General features: G+C 37.5%; 1 protein-coding gene across 9 annotated transcripts in view; it reads left to right on the top strand.

Annotated features, from left to right (window-relative positions):
• Positions 1–17,912, top strand: part of EPHA5 (EPH receptor A5) — a 325,738-nt gene that overhangs the window by 268,024 nt on the left and 39,802 nt on the right. For 4 of the 9 annotated variants that reach the window (XM_040967109.1, XM_040967110.1, XM_040967113.1 and 1 more), the window contains 3 exons: positions 8,126–8,191; positions 15,821–15,888; positions 17,778–17,903. In XM_040967109.1, coding sequence (XP_040823043.1) covers positions 8,126–8,191; positions 15,821–15,888; positions 17,778–17,903 — 260 coding nt within the window. Of the gene's footprint in view, positions 1–8,125; positions 8,192–14,701; positions 14,709–15,820; positions 15,889–17,777; positions 17,904–17,912 lie in introns of all 9 variants that reach the window. The other 5 variants (XM_040967111.1, XM_040967112.1, XM_040967115.1 and 2 more) reach the window with 3 other exon arrangements.

Raw genomic sequence — 17,912 nt, 5'->3', positions numbered from 1 at the left:
TATGATATATATTTTTAAAAGATTTATTTATTTTTATTGAAAAGTCAGATTTGCAAATAGAAGGAGAGACAGAGAGAAAGATATTTCATCCATTGGTTCACTGCCCAAGTGGCTGCTATGGCCTGAGCTTAGCTGAACCCATCAGAAGCCAGGAGTTTCCTCTGAGTATCCCAAACAGGTGCAGGGTCCACAAAGCTTTTGGCCTTCCTCTACTGTTTTCCAAGGCCTCAAGCAGGAAGCTGGATGGGAAGTGGGGCAGTCAGGACATGAACCACAGCAATATGGGATTCTGTTACATGCAAGGCGAGGATTTAGTCACTAGGTTACTGCACCAGGCTCTGTGTCATACTTTGTAATGGTACAAAACATCCATGAAGAATTGGGGTATAACATTTTTTTATTCATTTATTTTTATTTGCTATATGACAGCATTTAATAAGCACTGGGGTCTCTCTCCCTGCTAAGCATGTTCCCCTCCCCTCCTCCCCTTCTCCCTCCAGTCTTACAAAGGACATCTTCCGTGAATTATCACAAGTCCATCATGCTGCCACTGAGGTGTCTCCCAACAATGCAGGAGGTTATTAACTGTATCGCTGTGAGTCCGTCCTTGGGCTGTATGCATGAGGACATGATTCTCTCTGTTTCCATCTATGAACATAATAATTTCCGCTGCAATTCTATTATACATCCCCTTGAGTACAGTCCACCACGGAGAAAAAAAAAAAAAGAACATACAGGAAAACAAGAAAAAAATTAATGAACCTTGATCCACGTGAGATTGGCAAACATATAACAAAAGTATCAGTGTGACACTAGGGTGGTGAAAAGGAGCATCCAGGATCTTCACAGAGTGTCCCGTGTGGCACTGCTGAGAGCGTGATGAGGATCAGATCATCAGAGTTACTTATGGCCAGTAGCAATAACAGTGATAAAGGGACATTGACAGTCACAGGTGTTAACAAGCAATCAGTCTCTAAAGGATGATCAATTAATTGATTACATCGCAAGATCTTAGGACTTGGGGATCCTGAATGAGAGGAGGAAAAGTGTAAAGGTCCTTCACAGTATTCCTCTTGAAAAGAGAATAGAGTATGGGGAGATCGGCAACGAGAGGCTCTGGGTGATAAGGAAGGAGTGAGCTTCCAGTGCGAGAAGACGCCCTGGAGCCATCTCTGGCCTTTTGCCATCGGTACAGCTGTTTCCTCTTTCTGCATCCCAACACCGTCAACTCTACCACCAATATCGTCTTGTAGCATTACCACATTGCAATAGCAAGAACAAAATGAAAGCTTGATCTTAGTTAGACTTGGAACTTTAATAGGGAAAACTAAGAGTTTACGATGCCCCAAAACTTGTCCACCAGGGCATGGTGCCTAGGATGAGACATGCTGCAGGTATTAGGGTGTGGTCTTAGAGCTAATGTGAGCATTCTGATTGCCATTCATGAAAGCTGTTATGCTGTAAAGCTGAAGTGGAAAGCTGGAAAAGAAGGTAAATTTTAAAAGATGACTATGAACTACCCCATTCAGCCTGTGCTGGTGTCCCGGCTCAGTGATTTTGCATACACGAATCCCAGTGTATGATACAGCTGTAGTATTCAGTTCTGTGATACTCAAAATCACACTTTAAAAAAAGGAAAAACAGACGAGATCGGGCGCGTTAATGACCAACAAGTTTCCTCCTAACCCCCCTGACCCCCTTCACACACACACACACACACACACACACACACACACACACACACACATACACACACACACACACACTCATATACACACACTAATAGGATGAGATAACCAAAGAACAATGAAGATAGGTCATCAAGGACTCACTCATGTACTATTAGATGGAACATAAAGAACAAGTACCCATTAGCAAGGTATGAGAGATTTCTCTGCAACACCCTCCAAAATCGTTGCACACCTCAATTGAGGAGGTGACATTGAAGTAGTTGTAGAAGGTAATCAAGATCTTACATGTAATTTTAACATATTGTCTACTCAATACTATGTCAGACATCTAATGTTTGCCTTGATTTAACCTGTAATTTATGCTTGGTTGATTGTTACTTTTTGAACCTGTCACTGATACTGTCTAAACCCAGAGGTTTTGAAGAATTGAACTTTTTTTGTTTAACATATTGTTCACTCAATACTATGCCAATTAATCCCATAACATTGTATATCGACGCTGATGTTTTGTTTGGGGTTTTAACTGACCGGAACTTTACTCTGTTAGCTCTACCTTCAGACCAGAGAAGGTCTCCCCAAGAGGCCACTGAACTTATCTGGACAATAAGACGTTGGACTTTATGCTAGGTATATGCTTACAATGAAGGAATTTCAACTGAACTTGAAACGCGGTTATGCAGCAAGGTGGAGCAATCCACTATGGGAGGAGGGGTGTGGGAGGGGTGGGGGGACTCCCCAGTGCTTATAAAACAGTATCACATAATACATTGTTAATAACAAATTTTAAAAAAAAAGGAAAAACAAAACAAAACAGAAGGTATTTCTAATCAGTTAGATTTATCTTTTTCAGATAAGGTCGGGAAATTCTGTGTCTTTGTGTTAGGAATAGTTTTAGTAAAGTAGAGAATATTTGACTCACATATACCATCATTTCGGTTGTGTCTCCTTTCCGTTGTTTACCAAAGATTTGCTTAGTTTTTTAGCCAGACATGGTTGCAAAATCTGTTCTAAATCTTAGAAAAGTGGAAGTAAATATGGGCAAAAATGCAAAGGGGAGTTTGTTGTAGGGCACTCAGGCTGCTATGACAAAATACTGGGTGGGGAATGAACTGTGGTTTTATTTCTGAAAGTTCTCAAGGCTTGGAATCCACAATGAGGATGCTGATGTAAAATGAAATGAATACGTGCTCATCTCCCACTCCAGGGCAGCTGCTCCGATCCTTGAGTTCTTGCCATTCCCATGGAAGTTTGCATTCAGTTCCTGGCTCCTGGTTTCTTCTCATCCCAGTCCCAAGGCTAGCACATTTAGGGAATGAACCAGAAGATCAGAGATATCTGTTTTTTTCTCTCTTCCCTCTCTCTATACCACCGTCTTTCAAATAAACACATAAACATATTAATCAATTAATTCTTGCTAAAAGATTTTGATCTGTCCAGATGTTGAAGATAACTTCTTTCTTGCGATCTTCACATTCAAGAAGGGACCAAGGTGCTGTCTTCATTCTGTTTGATGGGGAGCCTGATTTTGTTGCTGGGAGTCTAATTGTCACAGTGGAGGTCAGCATATCAACATAGGATTTTATTGGGATATAGAAACTACAGGCATGGTAGCAGGGCCCCAAGCGATACCTTAAGAAGTATGGACAAGAATTAACAGCATCAGTGTTAATTACTGTGGGCAGTTTCCCCAGTTTCCTGAGCTGTAAATGTTAATTGCACATTTACATTATTTTTAATCACTTTAAAACTGGTAAGTTGTGAATATCAGTTTGAGCAGAAAGGCTCAAAATTGGGATAGTTTCAATTCTTTTGTTATTTTATTCAAATTATAAGTGAAATAGAGAAAATCAAAACCCTTCCCATAGCTATAATTAATGTAACATTAGCACCGTATGTCTTAGGGGTTTGATGTGCTCTAGTCCTATCATTTCATTTATCTTCACATGATTGTTACCTAATTAAAAGTAGATTAATGCTCAATTTCCACAACACCCCCCCCAATCCACAGGCAACTTATACATTTATTTTATACCCAAAATATGTATTTCTCATTGTTTTGTTGACTCCAGAAATAACGTTTTGTTTACTGTATTTGTTTACAGTGTTAGTAATTCCTGTAAGATCTGTGTTCAGCTTCAGGGATATTCTTTTAACCCAATCTTTGCCCTTCGGCAATACTATGAGAAACTTTTAAATGCTGTGTGCACTCGCAGGACAGCACTGAGAGCTTTGCATGCATTCTTAAACCATTCTTCAAAGCAACACTGTGTAGTAGTGTCTGTAATTACTTACCTCATTGATGTTTCCACGCAAAGCCACACCTGCAGTAGCAGTTACACTGAGGACTGCTCCTAGGCTCAATGCAAGCCTTACGCTCTTCATGCATTAGACCACTTCCTCATGCTCTGGTAGGTCCAAGGTGCGGCTGCTTCTCTGCTTACAATGATTGATACAGCAAATGTAGGCAGAAAACATTGTGACTTAGAAAACGCGCTGAGCGGGTGGATGCTACTGCACATCGAAGCTCAGTGACCCAGCACAGTGTTCAGGGTTCCAACTGGGAGCCAGAAGGCTGAAGAGCAGCTGCCAGCACGTGGACAACGATGTATGGCATGACCACCAGCCTGTGAGGGTAGGGTGGGAAAGCATCATGTAACATTGGAAGGGTCGCTCCTGAATATACACTGCCTTTTCGTCATTGGGAAGTGCAAACACGCCAAACCAGAAGTCAGAGTTTAAGTATATTGTTTTCTGCAGGATCTGCACCATTGTCACTGCCTTCCTCACTGGCTCACTCTGGGATTGCCCATGCCTTTCCTGAGGTCCCCCACCTGCCCCATGGATTTCCCCCCGAGTTTTACGGTGGTTCTCCTTCCGGGACACTCACAAGTTCCTTGCACTGTTACTGACGTGTTTCCAGACAATGTAGGCATGGATGTTGTCAGAGGGTCCTTCATCTTACTGTTAGGATGTGTTTTTTAACTAGAGTATTTCTTCTGTAAAATTGCTCTTCCTTCTGCGTTAGTCTTTTTCTTACTTCCCTTCTGATCTCTTGTTGAAGAATTTAACTCATCCTTTATCCATAGGACGCAGTCTTGCATTTTGGGGCGGCCTCCCTTGGGAATTTCCTCCTGGGAAGAGTGACTTTCTTCTCAGGAGTCAATTTCTCTTTCTTATATTGTTCAACTTTCAGAAAGCTTTGCTTGGCCAAAACAACTTTATTTGAATTTGCTCTGAGTCTGGAAAGCCTCTGTGATCGCATTTTAATCATTTGGAAAAAAAAAAGGCATTAAAATATCCTGTTGGAAAAAAGACCAACGGGGTTTGATAATAAGCCAGGAAGATTTTACCTATTTTAAACTTGGATAATAATGATCTTGTTACGGCTTCACACGGTTACTTATGGAGTTCCAGGTGCTAAAGTGATGGGAATGCAAATGTACCCCCCAGTTCAACTGCAGTTCGCAGAAATTAGATTGGCTGCTATTTCTAGCACATTTTGGTTTCTATATCTAAATTATCTCCAGGGGTTGTAAGGATTTTCAACCTGCGCTTATCTGAAAATTGACTGATTAAAAAAGACTATATTTTATACCATCTGGTGCTGAGATGGCGTGGTGACAGCCTCCTCGGAGTTACGTTAGGAGTTATTAATCCATCTCAGATATTTATAGAAAGGAAACTTCAGTTTTCGTTTTCTCAACAGCATGTGGAAATAGTTTTTTTTTTTTTTTCCAAATTGCATTTCTGATTACCTATCTAGGTAATTGAACTGAATACAATCATTTGGTTGCATTATAAATAAGCTTAGGATGATAATGTTATATGGATAATGAAGAAAAAACAATTCTGTCCAGAGAATGAGATTCTGTTCGATTACAGTAATCATGGTAGAGCTGCCAGTTTCTGCCCAATGTTTGATGTGCCAGATGCTGATCAAAATGAAAAATATGTATTCTCTCACTCTATTTTCAAAAAACCTATGCAATAAAACCTATTATTAACATACTTTAAAGCTGTACCCTAAACACAAAGGAGTTTACTGTGTTGTCGAAGGCAATTTTTTCAGGCTTTTTAAAGACAGGCCAAAGGTAGCCTCAGTAAAAAATCTAAAACAATGATTCAGAAAAAAAAAATGTGTAAGTTTCATTTTATGTGTGTTTAGTTTTCTAACTGAATTTCATTGAATGTCTAAAGTAGAATTCTAATGATGGGTAAGGTAACATATATTCTTCAGGAGTGGAATTTGTAGATTTGTTGTGACGCTGAATTGCGTGTAAATGTGTGCACGTGTGTGTGTGTGTGTGTGTGTGTGTGTGTGTACTTACTGGAAGGACACAAGGCATATTAATGTTTTCAGAGACCTGAAAAAAGTTCTGATTTCTTTTAGAATCCCTACTTTATCTGTTGAGTATGACAGCAGTGACCAGATATTTAACAAATCCTGTTAGCTAATGGGCAGTCACAGCATGGTGGACACTTTTTCCCAGCACAGTTTTTATGGATTTGTAAACTCCACACTCCTTCACCTGCAAGGATGCTTTCAAGTTTTCACTTCATGAGCAGACAGCGTCATCTTCTGACTGAGAAACAATTGAATATGATAGTCAACAACCAAAAATTATTACGATTTAGCAAATTGGAACTGCTATCTATCGGCTTTCTATACTAGATCACAGTGAATTGAGACACATGTACCGCCAGTGAATAGCAGTTGCAGTAATACATCGGCAACTGAAGTGTCATTCTTTGTGCTTGAAAAGTGATAAAAAAAGGGATCTCAGGATTATCCTCAACTCAGGAAGTCAACAGTCCAGGAAAGGAAGGTACGCTTCTACTGGAGGGCGACTGCTCTGGGCTCTGTGGGCCATTCAGTCCCTGGCATCACTGCTCCACTCAGCCACCCTGGCAGGAAAGAAGTTTGGCAAGAACAACAGGCCTGGCTGTGCTCCGAGATGATTGTGTTCTCAGAGGCAGAAAGTGGCTGGATTTCTCCTGTGGGCTGTGTTTTCGCTAACATTGATTTGAATGTTGTGATAAGGATGCAGCCGTAAGAAATAGAATCCATAAAATAGTTTCATAATTAAGGCAGTCATTAATTAAATGTAAATATAAAGAAGTATATCAAGATCTTAAAAATGTTTCTCTGATGTTTAATCTAGTCCTTGAGTTTTTAGTATTTTCGTATGTTGCAACTCCAGCTTCTAATATTTCAATGGGGAAATGGGTAGCACGGGCTTTAAAGTATAATTTATTAGCTAGTCAAACTCAAAATAAATGTCATGATACCCATTTGTTTATTAATATTCCACTTAAATGGCAGCCAAATCATCAGACCCTAGATATTGTCATTGTTACAAAAAAAATATATAGATAACATTGGTTTCCATTGAAAATGATCCATATTGACTTGGAAATATTGTCTACTTTCATCAGTATTTGCAAATTTATTAAATATTTATATTTTATTATCTTTCTCTTATTCCCTATAAACTGAAGTGGATATATTTAAGTAATTCAAAGCACAACTCCTTTTTAAACAGAAGCCAAGATTTGATAGTACCTGTTATCATTTCTGAATTCATATTACAGTCCTCTTGAAATTATTGTAAATGCTATTCATAAAAAAATGCCTGAAAGTGAATGCATTGAAGCACTAAATAATTTCTTCAGTAGATTGTGCCAGCCATGTATGTGGTTTTTGTAAAGGAAATGCATTTTATGATATAACTTACTGTATTTTCTGGATTACTTTTGCTGTGGCTATTTGGCAATTTTTAAGGCCTTTTGAGTATTGCAGTATTCAGAAAAGTGTATGTAATATGTGCAATTTGCTTTCCTTTCATGTACCAATAGATGTAAAAATAAATATTTGGGTATGTATTTCTTAAATCTGAAAATGAAAATTTAAATCAGTAGCCTTCCAGAAGTGAATGGATAAATCGAATAAATATAGGCATTTCAATAGGCTCTGATAAATAATAATACCACTTGCCTAAGGAATCAGTGGGCCAAATGAGGAAGACTTAGTTCTCCCTCTAAACTTACAGACTTTGTACAAAACTTACATTTAAAGGGCTACTTAGGATGTCGTCCAATGTGTATTCTGAAAGTATTTCTAAGGGAACATACACTTAAATGGCTTTAACTCTTTATTTGTATATCTATTTTAATTGCATACAGTGAATTCAAAAATATTGGTTTTTTATATTTCCTACTACTAACTCTAAGTAAAACAGAAACTACTAGCATTACTCTATTTTTAAATCCTTTAAAAGCTTCTTCATTGGAACAGTATTGTGGAAAGTTTTTGATTGCATGCATTTAGGGATTTTGTTTTTGGAAGCAGACACCTGAGTACATTGAGTTTCTTGATGCTGTCTTCTGGGGTCGGGATCTCCTCCTTATCTTGGGCTCTCTTGTTTGCTTTTCAGCTGCTGCGAGTGTGGCTGTGGAAGGGCTTCTTCCCTGTGCGCCGTTGCCCATCCAAGCCTAATATGGTTAGTGTCCCTTCCCACTGTCACTCCGTGCCGTCCACCTCTGTGTATCGCTGCCAGCGTTGCTTTGATTTCTCCATTTGTGTACATCCTTAACAGTTAGCACGCGCTTACGCCCTGACAGTGAGAAGAGGATTGTGAAACTGGCCCCCAGGTGTGAAGCCTGCCATGCGATGTCACAGTGTGGATTGTTCCAAGTAAAATATTATCCACGCAGCATTCCATCCCAATATCAAGCAGTCATACCTCTCTTCTGAGGCTTTAAACACAGTTTGAATCACAAGCCTGGGCAGTCTGAGATTATAATATGTGTTCTGCATTTAACATGTCGCTGTTTTTGTTGTTCCATATCACGCATGGAAGTAAAGTGCTACTTCTGTCAAGGTGAAATTCCCTTTTCCATCTCCCAGCATCGTGTGCTAACCATAACGTGACTGTAATCTGCTGTTGCCATAACTCCTTTGGCTACACCAGGCATTGGAAGAGAAAACTATTGTCTTCACATATCCTCATTTTATTAAGTCTGAATGATTTTTGATGTTAGAAGGCATATTTCTGATGTGTTACCAGTAAGTTAATCAGTTTTTTGGAAGCACCATCTAAGGAAGCTAGGCACAGTTGTTTATGAAGACAAACCTTAAACATGCATCTGAGTTATAGTACCTCAGTCTAGAATGTGAGAAGACTGAGAATTCAACAACCTCCACTCACAGATCTAGAGAGATTTCTAGACAACAGTAAGCACTCCTGCATAAATTAAAGACTCAAGAAAATTACTTTGTAGATTAACAGACTTTGAATTTTTGCACTATTGGAATGAGTTGTCACTCAGTCAAACTTGGCCAAGAAAAGATGGTAATAGAAATATCTTAGAGAATTATTGAGTTTTCTAGAATCATTTTAATTGTGGCTTCAGTTTTTTAGGTATACATTTCATTGATTAAATAAAATGTTCATGTGAATTTTGTGCACCAGTATGCAAGTAAGAAAAAGTGTGTCTGAGTGAGTGTGCACACATGCATAGCCAAGAGTTTTAAGCAGCCACAAACACTCTAACTCGAAAGTCTTTCTCTCAAGATTATGCAATTATCATATTTGTAAATAAATAAATAAGGCTACTATGAGAACACCAATTTGCACCAAAATCTTTAATTTATCTGGATAACTATTAGGAGAATGGAGCTTCAATTACTAAGAAAATAGAAACCAAAATTATGGTCACTTAATATATAAAATCAAATGGCTTTCTATTTATATCTTTTCCCACTTATGAAGAGGTGAAAAAAGAATGAATTACTTATTCTATTTCAATTTCAAATATATTTGCAGTGAATAAATTCTTACTGAAGCAAAATAGGCAGGATTAATCATGTTTGACATGTATATCTACCTGGAACAAAATCACAAAGGTACCTCAAAGCTAGGGTGAATATTTATGGAACTTTGTCTTAGGAAATTTTAGCAAAAACTAACTTTAGTTAAATTGAAAGCGCATATCCTTTAAAGCTAGTATCTTCATTCTCTGCTATTTGGTTTCACAACTACAGGAACTATTTGGAAGCTTGTATGGTAAATAGAAGGCAAAACTCTTCTATTTTCACCAAGAAACTGAAGATGAACAACTTCTTATAACTTCTTTTGAATGTTGCTAGGAATTGTGGAAGCGAAAATTTGTGTGCACATAAACCTGTGTGTGTGTGCGCATGTGTGTGTGTGTGTGTGTGTGTGATAAACAACAAACAAAATAAAGGCAACAAACTAATTTAGCAACATAAATTGTAGAATGAAAATATTGGCTAGGATTATTACTTGGGAAGAATGACAGTTAAAAAATATTTTGTTATGTTTACTCAATTTCTTCTTTTCAATTTCAAGTCATGACATGGTTTCAAGTATGGCTGACGTGAGTTCTGATTATAGCATTAGGGACAGAACAACCTTAGCTAATGGAAATCAGTTACTCAGAAGAACCATTTTTTTTTCCCTATGAGAGTCTATAAAATCCTAAGAATTATGAAATTGTGTCACCTAATTTTGTGTGTACAATCATCCTAATATTTGTTATTTGCCATGTGAGTTATTTCCAGGAAATATTGTCATCAACATTCATGAACAGACTCATGTGAATTATAAAGCAGACATTAGACATTTTGAATATAACATTTTCATTGTTCTGTGCTTGGAATGTCATTCATGAATATGTTTCCTTTGGATATTAACAGCATGATTCATATGCATTAAAACCACTTTTTGTAAATGCACTGACTTTTAGAAACACCTTGAGATACCTATGGAATTCTCGACTCCCAGGAGCATTATTTCAACTGCATTAATCTCAATCATTGTTTCTGCAGCTCAGCTAAATGAAAGTTCCTGCCAGGCTCAGGAATTCTCACATTTACTCTGTTTCTCACTGGTAAACTGTACTTAGGTTATTTTTAAAATATATAATGTTCCATTTATGAGATGAAAATTATATGTTGTTATCTTTGATCCCTCTGCCTCATTATTTTTCATAACTATAGTTTCTTTGTTGTGACATCCATAAATAAAATATCAGTGTTCCAATTATTCTGTGTTCTTCCATTGAAATCTACCCGGTGATGGATGTTATTCTGTAATATATATGGATAAAGTTCAGATACCTAGATATCAAGCACTCTGTTGCTGAACTTGCCCCAATTTAGCAGAGGTGTCTCTGTCATTCCCTTTGTGCCGTTGTAACTGGCCTGATGATCTAATCATTGTTTTACTTCCAAAACGAAAGTTGCCAATTTTTGTTTATGAGCAGTATTTGGTGGACCATTTTAATGCAAGTAGGATGTATCAGTTCTAAAATAATGTCGACAATTATTCCTTAATATTTACTTAGAACATTGCTTACAGAAAACCAATTCAGACACGCAGATATATAGTACAATTGTAAGTCCGTGGGAAATATCGCAGAGTTCCAAAGTATGCATTTCTTTTATCAAATAAGTGTGTCTATTTCTTTCATCCACCTGTCTTCATGCTTTCCAATGTTTTCATCTCATTTATTGCTTTTTCTAAGAGGTTCAAATGACAAGGACATGGAAGTTAATTATTTAAAAATTAGAGGTGTTAAATTCTTAATGTACTTGCTTCTGTGATTTTTTAGAAAATTAAGTTCATTGTAAATAAGTTTTCATCTTCAAGTTTTCTTCTGAAGCTGAGTTGGCTGAGCTTTTATTGAAATAACCCCTGTAGATCTGGTGAGAATCCAGACTTGAAAAGGTCAGAGGATTTTTCAAAGCTATTATTTTCAAAACTCCAGCAACAAAATTCTTTGATGAAGATTGCAGTGTTTGTGATCACTATTACATCAGAACAAGGCAGTGTGAATAAATAATGTGAGTTTTATGTGTACTAAATTAATGATATTTAATTTCATTAGATAACAGAGATAGTGTTTACTGTAATATGTTGTCCTTGCAATAATTTTGATATACATTGGAGTATAGGAAATGCATTTCTTAATGAATTTCGGAAATAGAGAAAGGAGTATCTTTCTGCTCTAGCTCTTCATTGTGCTCACTGTGACATTGGAAAAAATGTAAAATCACTGTTTTTTCACTATTGTGTCCCAGCCCTTCTTATTTAGATTACAATGAAAAAACCATTCAGTGTTCATTTCTGTAGATAAAGCAAGAAAAAAATAAAACAGTCCAGGGGCTGTTGTTGAGCAAGGATTTGCATTCTCTTTAAGCTGTTCTATTCATTCATCTTTTCTCATTGGTCACTAGAGAGCCATTTAGTCAATTACTCTTTAGGCATTGGTTTTCCAGAGTGCCTAACTCATTATCAAATCCTAAATTTACACCCAAGAAATAAATTATTCATTGGCATTTCCATGCATGTATAAAGGTTAGCATTTTTTGATCATGTGATATGAACACTTTAGGTATGCACATTTCAATGTTATGGCTAGGTCCAGGTTTTTAAGATCAGGATTATTATAAACAAGCTTGTGCTACTCAGGTCCTTAGGATAGGAATGGGACCAACGAATTTGTTTCCAAATCACTCATAATTGCCATCTTTATGTATTTATGAATTAATTCCGAGTTTTGCCCTCATGTAATATAATTTCTCATGCCCACACTGTTTTCTGAAAATCAAACCACTGGGTTTTCTAGGAGAACATGAATATAAATTATTAAAAGGTTATTCCTCTAAATACAAATACTACAGATACTTCAGCGCAGTCATTTTAAAGCTCATTAAGACACAGTAAAATGTGGAAACCTTATTCTCCATTCAGAAAGAAAGAAAAATACTTCCTGAATGTAGGAGGCATAATTTATGTACAGAACGACATATTTCTTGAGTGGCTCATTGCTGAAAATGATGCATCTGGAGCAGGCTCAGTGATCGTTCGGAGTGCACAGGCTTCTTGCACAGCTCTGTTAGTGCGGCTGCGCCAAGGTGGATGCCAGGCTCCACCAGCTGCGCTTTTACTTGCTGTATCTTGTTTGGGCTTTTTTAACGATGCCTTCGGGTGTTCAGGAACTTAATGTTATATGTTAATTTGACATGAGGCGGTATATGAGGCGGTATAGAATTCCAGAGATGCCCATAGTCAGAAGCAACTTCTTGCCCTCATAATAGTAAGAAAATGTTCATCATTTTTCACCATTGTGTTTGCAAATCCTATTTAAGTAAAATCCAAAGTTCCATTTCCATTTTCATAGGAGGAATTTGTATGCAATTAAAGCATCTGTAAAGCTCATTTCAATTATAAAGGCTATTTTTGAAAGCTGATTTTTTTTTAAGGTAAGAGAGTTAAAGTTTGGGTAGATATATATTTTTTTCTGTTGTAAACTGTTAGAAAGCGTATACTTATTAGGTTCCAGAGTTTCTCTACAAAACTTCTTGGTAGCATTATTCAAATAGCATAAATCTCAAGATCATTTTACATTTTTGTATTTGGAAGAATATTAAGAAAAAATGTCAATAATGCTTATCTTTAGGGATACATAAAGATCAAAAAAAATAAAGTAACGAACACATAGCAACATCATGAACAGCTACAGTAATACAACGTAGGTCTTCACTAAACAGACCAAATGCAGTTTCAGGATGATTTTATGTTTTCTCTCCAGTTCATTGTGGTAAGATGGTTCAAGATGTCCTAATGGCTTTTGAATGCCAAATGTATCCAATTGTTAAAAATGAAATTTTTAAAACTATTAAATTCCTGTTTGTTTTCCTGAACCAAAAGCTCTCTTTGTTTAAGTGTATGACTTCAAATTTACTCCAAAGTACACTAGCTAAGCTTCCTAAATTAATTGCCAGTTTTAGTATGATAATGGGGGTTACATGTTCAGAAATTAATAAAATGAGAAATTGTGTCGACCAAATTTTGTGAAATGTCAGTAACTACACAGCAGGAAATGACAAAATGATTTTTGATGCATATGAGAATCTAAGATCTTTAAATTATACTAGCATATGTAACCTAGGGACAGTGCTTGCTGTACAGTATCTGTTGGAGTCTCATTTTTCATCACAGTTGATCTGTAACCAAATCCACAATGTAAACACTTTATCATTTATCAGCCTATCATCTTGGCTCTCTTTTCATAAATTAAATTCACATTTGTCGTATTTTGAAAATCAGTTGAATTTTTCTTTTAAATAAACTACGTTTTGTGATAGGCCCTTATGAATAGTAAAATCACTTGCTTGGAGTTTCACTAAAGCTAATTTAAATATCTTCATTTCAGCTAGTTGTTTCATGTCATGTGGCTGATCATTCTCCGCATCAATTTAATATTCATCGTCATAGTTCCTTTCCAAACACCTGTCCTTGTATAGACACAATAAAATCATTCGCTTGCTCATTACCTCATTTGTCAGTATGACAAATATTTTTGGTGGCAACTCTGAGTCAGATACTAGATCACTGAAGGAGTTTATGGGTAACTGCTAGTTGCTGTCATTCAAATAATTGAAGGCATTAAGGGAGCAAGACAATTTACTGTAAGGACAATACTGCACTATGCAATGGGAGTCAAACCACAAGAGAACAAAGGCATTGTGTTCAGAGAGTATAACATTACTTTAATTTGGAATATCAAAGGCAGAATATGAAAAAGGCAAAATTGAACAGGAATTTGATGCCTGGAAATTATTAGGAAGGACGGGTTCAGTGAAGCTTAAAGAACTGCAAACATAGAGAAGCCTGGTGCAGTAGCGTGGTGATTATAGGGAAAGGTTTTATACTCCTGAAGACAGATGGTTGGGCATGACACAACCAACGATTTCCGGCTGCATTTAGCAGTGTTTACCTTGCTACTTTACTGATGACTTTGCAGCAGATAGCTAATGCAATTTAAAAGTTATATATGCTCTAGTATGGCTAAAGATATGTCTAGCATAGTCTAGCGAAAAAGTTCTAGAACAAAGAAGAATCATCTCAGAGGCACTTAATAGTTATCCAGATAAGAAATAGCAAGGCTACAGCTGAGGAAGAGCTAATGAAAAGGAAAAGATGACTTGTAAATTATCTACATTGCTTAATGCGTGGAATTGGACAATTAATTTGTTGTGAGGCACATGGAATAAAGCTTTGATCCGAAAGGAACCAAGGACATGACAGTGTTATGAAAGGAAAAGACAGGGAATCACTGGATGATATAAACAGAAATACACTTGTATCTTACTTCAGATCCATTGAATTAAATGCAGGGGATCATCTTTACACAGAAATGCATTTATCGATAGAGAATAAATACATTTGGGACAAGGAATTAATCGTCCAAAAGTGAATACAGAGATTTAGTGTGTTACTTATATTGTTAGAAATGAGTAGGTTGAAAGGAGAATTGAGGAAGTTCATGCAGAGGACATGAGGAAAGGCCCCGCACAAAGCCAGGGAGAAGCCAGAAGTTGGAGAGAAGTCCTTAGTGGTATGCGTGCCTCTGCAGCCTGGACAGCCAAGATGCAGGCTTTGCAGGGACAGGTTAAGAGCTTGTCTGTGAGATTTAACAGGACAAGTTTTGTCGGCATTTTGAGCAACCAGGGATAACTGCAAACTAACGAGTTTATGAGAAAAAGCATTAGAGTCCAGGGCTTACAGAATGGGATCGCAAGGCATTGCAGGTTGTGGTAAAATTCATAGTGACCTGAATAAAAAACATCCAGAAAAACAGCTAAAGATTGCACACAAGGGAAAGAGATAAAGAGTGACAGAGACTGACAGAGAAGAAAACAGAGTCAAAAGAACTGGGTGGTGCACCTGCTAGACTGGTATCAGAAGTCTAGTTCGAGCAGTTTGTCCTGGAGTAGAAGGGGTCTCTGAGCTGACAGAATGAGTTGGAGGGGAACAACAACAAAAAAAGGCTTCTATGTGGCTGTGAGGTGCAGGGATGTTAAAAAAAAAATGAGATCAGAGAACAGATTTCCCCATGGAATCTAGGCAATATTGTTAGCCAAGTGTGGAGGAATACTGACAGAAGTCAGTGACATCCAGGAGGAATATGGGTGCTGTTTCCGTTATCAGAATGATTACTAGTTTAGGGTTGTAGTAATCTCAGTAGCCTTCCAAGTTTCTGGGCAGATGTGACTGACCAATGTGAGACCAGGCTAATCGTAGCTTACTTTGTTCCAGGCGGTGTGGCTACAGCAAAGCAAAGCAAGATCCAGAAGAGGAAAAGATGCATTTTCATAATGGGCACAGTAAGCATGTTGCAAAATAAAAGCAAAACAGAATAGGGAATGTCTGTTTTTTAAAGCATCTTGTTCTTTACACAATTGATCAAAAACACCTTGTTGAAAATGCAGGAATTATGTCAGGATTCTAGGAGGCATGGGGCTTTGGCTTTGTTGGCTGGCCTTTGAAAGAGCTGTTTTGTTTAAGATGTGTTTATTTTTGTTGAAAAGGCAGATGTACAGATAGGACAATCAGAAAGATCTTCCATCCACTGTTCCACTTACCAAATGGCCACAATTGCTGGAGTTGAACCAATCCAAAACCAGGAACCAGGAGTTTCTTCTGGGTCTCACGTGTGGGAGCAGGGCCCAAAGCTTTGGGCCGTCCTCAACTGCTGTTCCAGGACGTAAGAGGGGCGCTGGATGGGAAGCCGAGCAGCCTGGACAGAAGCCAGAGGATCAGCCAGCTGAGCCATGACACATACCCCTAGTTTTATTCAGTTTCTAAGGAATATTTCTGTTATAATCATTCAAGTAAAAATAAAAGGCTTAACATAAAACTTTTATATTTCAAATAAATTCTCCAAGCCAATTCTAATTCCTAACTGTCACTAGAAATCCATCATTGAGTCACAACCCTAGGTAAAATAAATGATGCCTTTTGGCATTTTTCTTCATCCAACACTACAATTCCTGTGAACAGCTGCCTAGGTTCAAGGAACTTGGAAAAAATACCATAAAGAAATGTAGAAAATTTTGGCCTGGTGCAATGGCTCGGTGACTAAATACTGGGCTTGCAAGCACCAGGATTAAATATGGACACCTGTTTGGGTCCCAGCTGCTCCACTTCCCATCCAGCTCCCTGCTTGTGGTCTGGGAAAGCTGAAGAGGACGCCCCCCAGCCATCGTACCCTGCGTACCTGTGTGTAAGACTCAGAAGAAACTGCAGCTGCTGGCCTTGGATAGGCTCAACTGAGCTCTGACCATTGTGAACACTTGGGGAGTAAACCAGTGGATGGAAATCTTTCTGTCTCTCCTTCCCTCTGCAAACATGATCTGCCTATACAATATAAATAAATAAATAGACAAATACATACCAAAAACAAAATTAGAATAGATCATTTAAAAAATGTGGCTCAGGAAGATCTAATCATGGTAGTTTAATAGGTTTCTTTTTCTGTTAATAGTAATGTTGAAGTTAATTTGCCAAGGAAACGGCAAAGGATTTCTTTTGTATTTTGTCACTCTGGCTTGAACACAAAATGTAGATCTCCAGAGCCATATAACATGTTTTAGTGTTCAGACAATTTCAGAGGGTTAGTTTATATTCTCAAACACACAATGAATGCGATATTGCTAGTCTTTCAAGTGATAAAATAGGGTCATAAAACAGAAAAGTATGGTTTACTGTCTTGCAGTGACAACAGCAAAGCAGTATGTAGGAGCCTCCTTTTCTTTTGATGTTTCTGTTTAGTCACTATTGTAACAGACCACTGTAAGTTACTTGAAATTACTTTTTATAAAATCAAAGTGAGTAATGTGTAATATATCTAAATAACAGTGTAGCCAAGAAAGCAGAGACGTAGCCTCTCATTGTCTAATTTAATAAATAAAGCTGTCTTATTTTACCTGTGATGCTGATTTCTGAATTTTGTCAAGGAAAGATGCACTTATTCAAAAACATGGTGACACATGCATTTTTTGTGTATGCAGGCAGTCCAGATTTTCTTGAAATGACAAAGACTATATACAGAAGCTGTGCGAGGGACTCTGAGTTCTGCATATCATCCGTTATTGAAGCTCAGCTCCGTCCTTCTAGGAACTAGAGATGTGAACCATAGGAACATATTAATAAGGTTGATACTGTTGCTTACCCACTACTAGCACTGCCATTTTGATGCACATTTATTTTTCAGTTAAACTGCCTGGAGTAAGAACTTACATTGACCCACATACCTATGAGGATCCCAACCAGGCGGTCCATGAATTTGCCAAGGAGATAGAAGCTTCATGTATAACCATTGAAAGAGTTATTGGAGCAGGTGAGACGA

This window comes from Ochotona curzoniae, unplaced genomic scaffold (genome assembly GCF_017591425.1).
Source record: "Ochotona curzoniae isolate NIBS_2020 unplaced genomic scaffold, NIBS_Ocur_1.0 scaffold_4506, whole genome shotgun sequence".
Taxonomy (NCBI): domain Eukaryota; kingdom Metazoa; phylum Chordata; class Mammalia; order Lagomorpha; family Ochotonidae; genus Ochotona; species Ochotona curzoniae.
The sequence above is the reverse complement of the archived record's forward strand: the minus strand, read 5'-3'. Positions and strand labels throughout refer to the sequence as shown.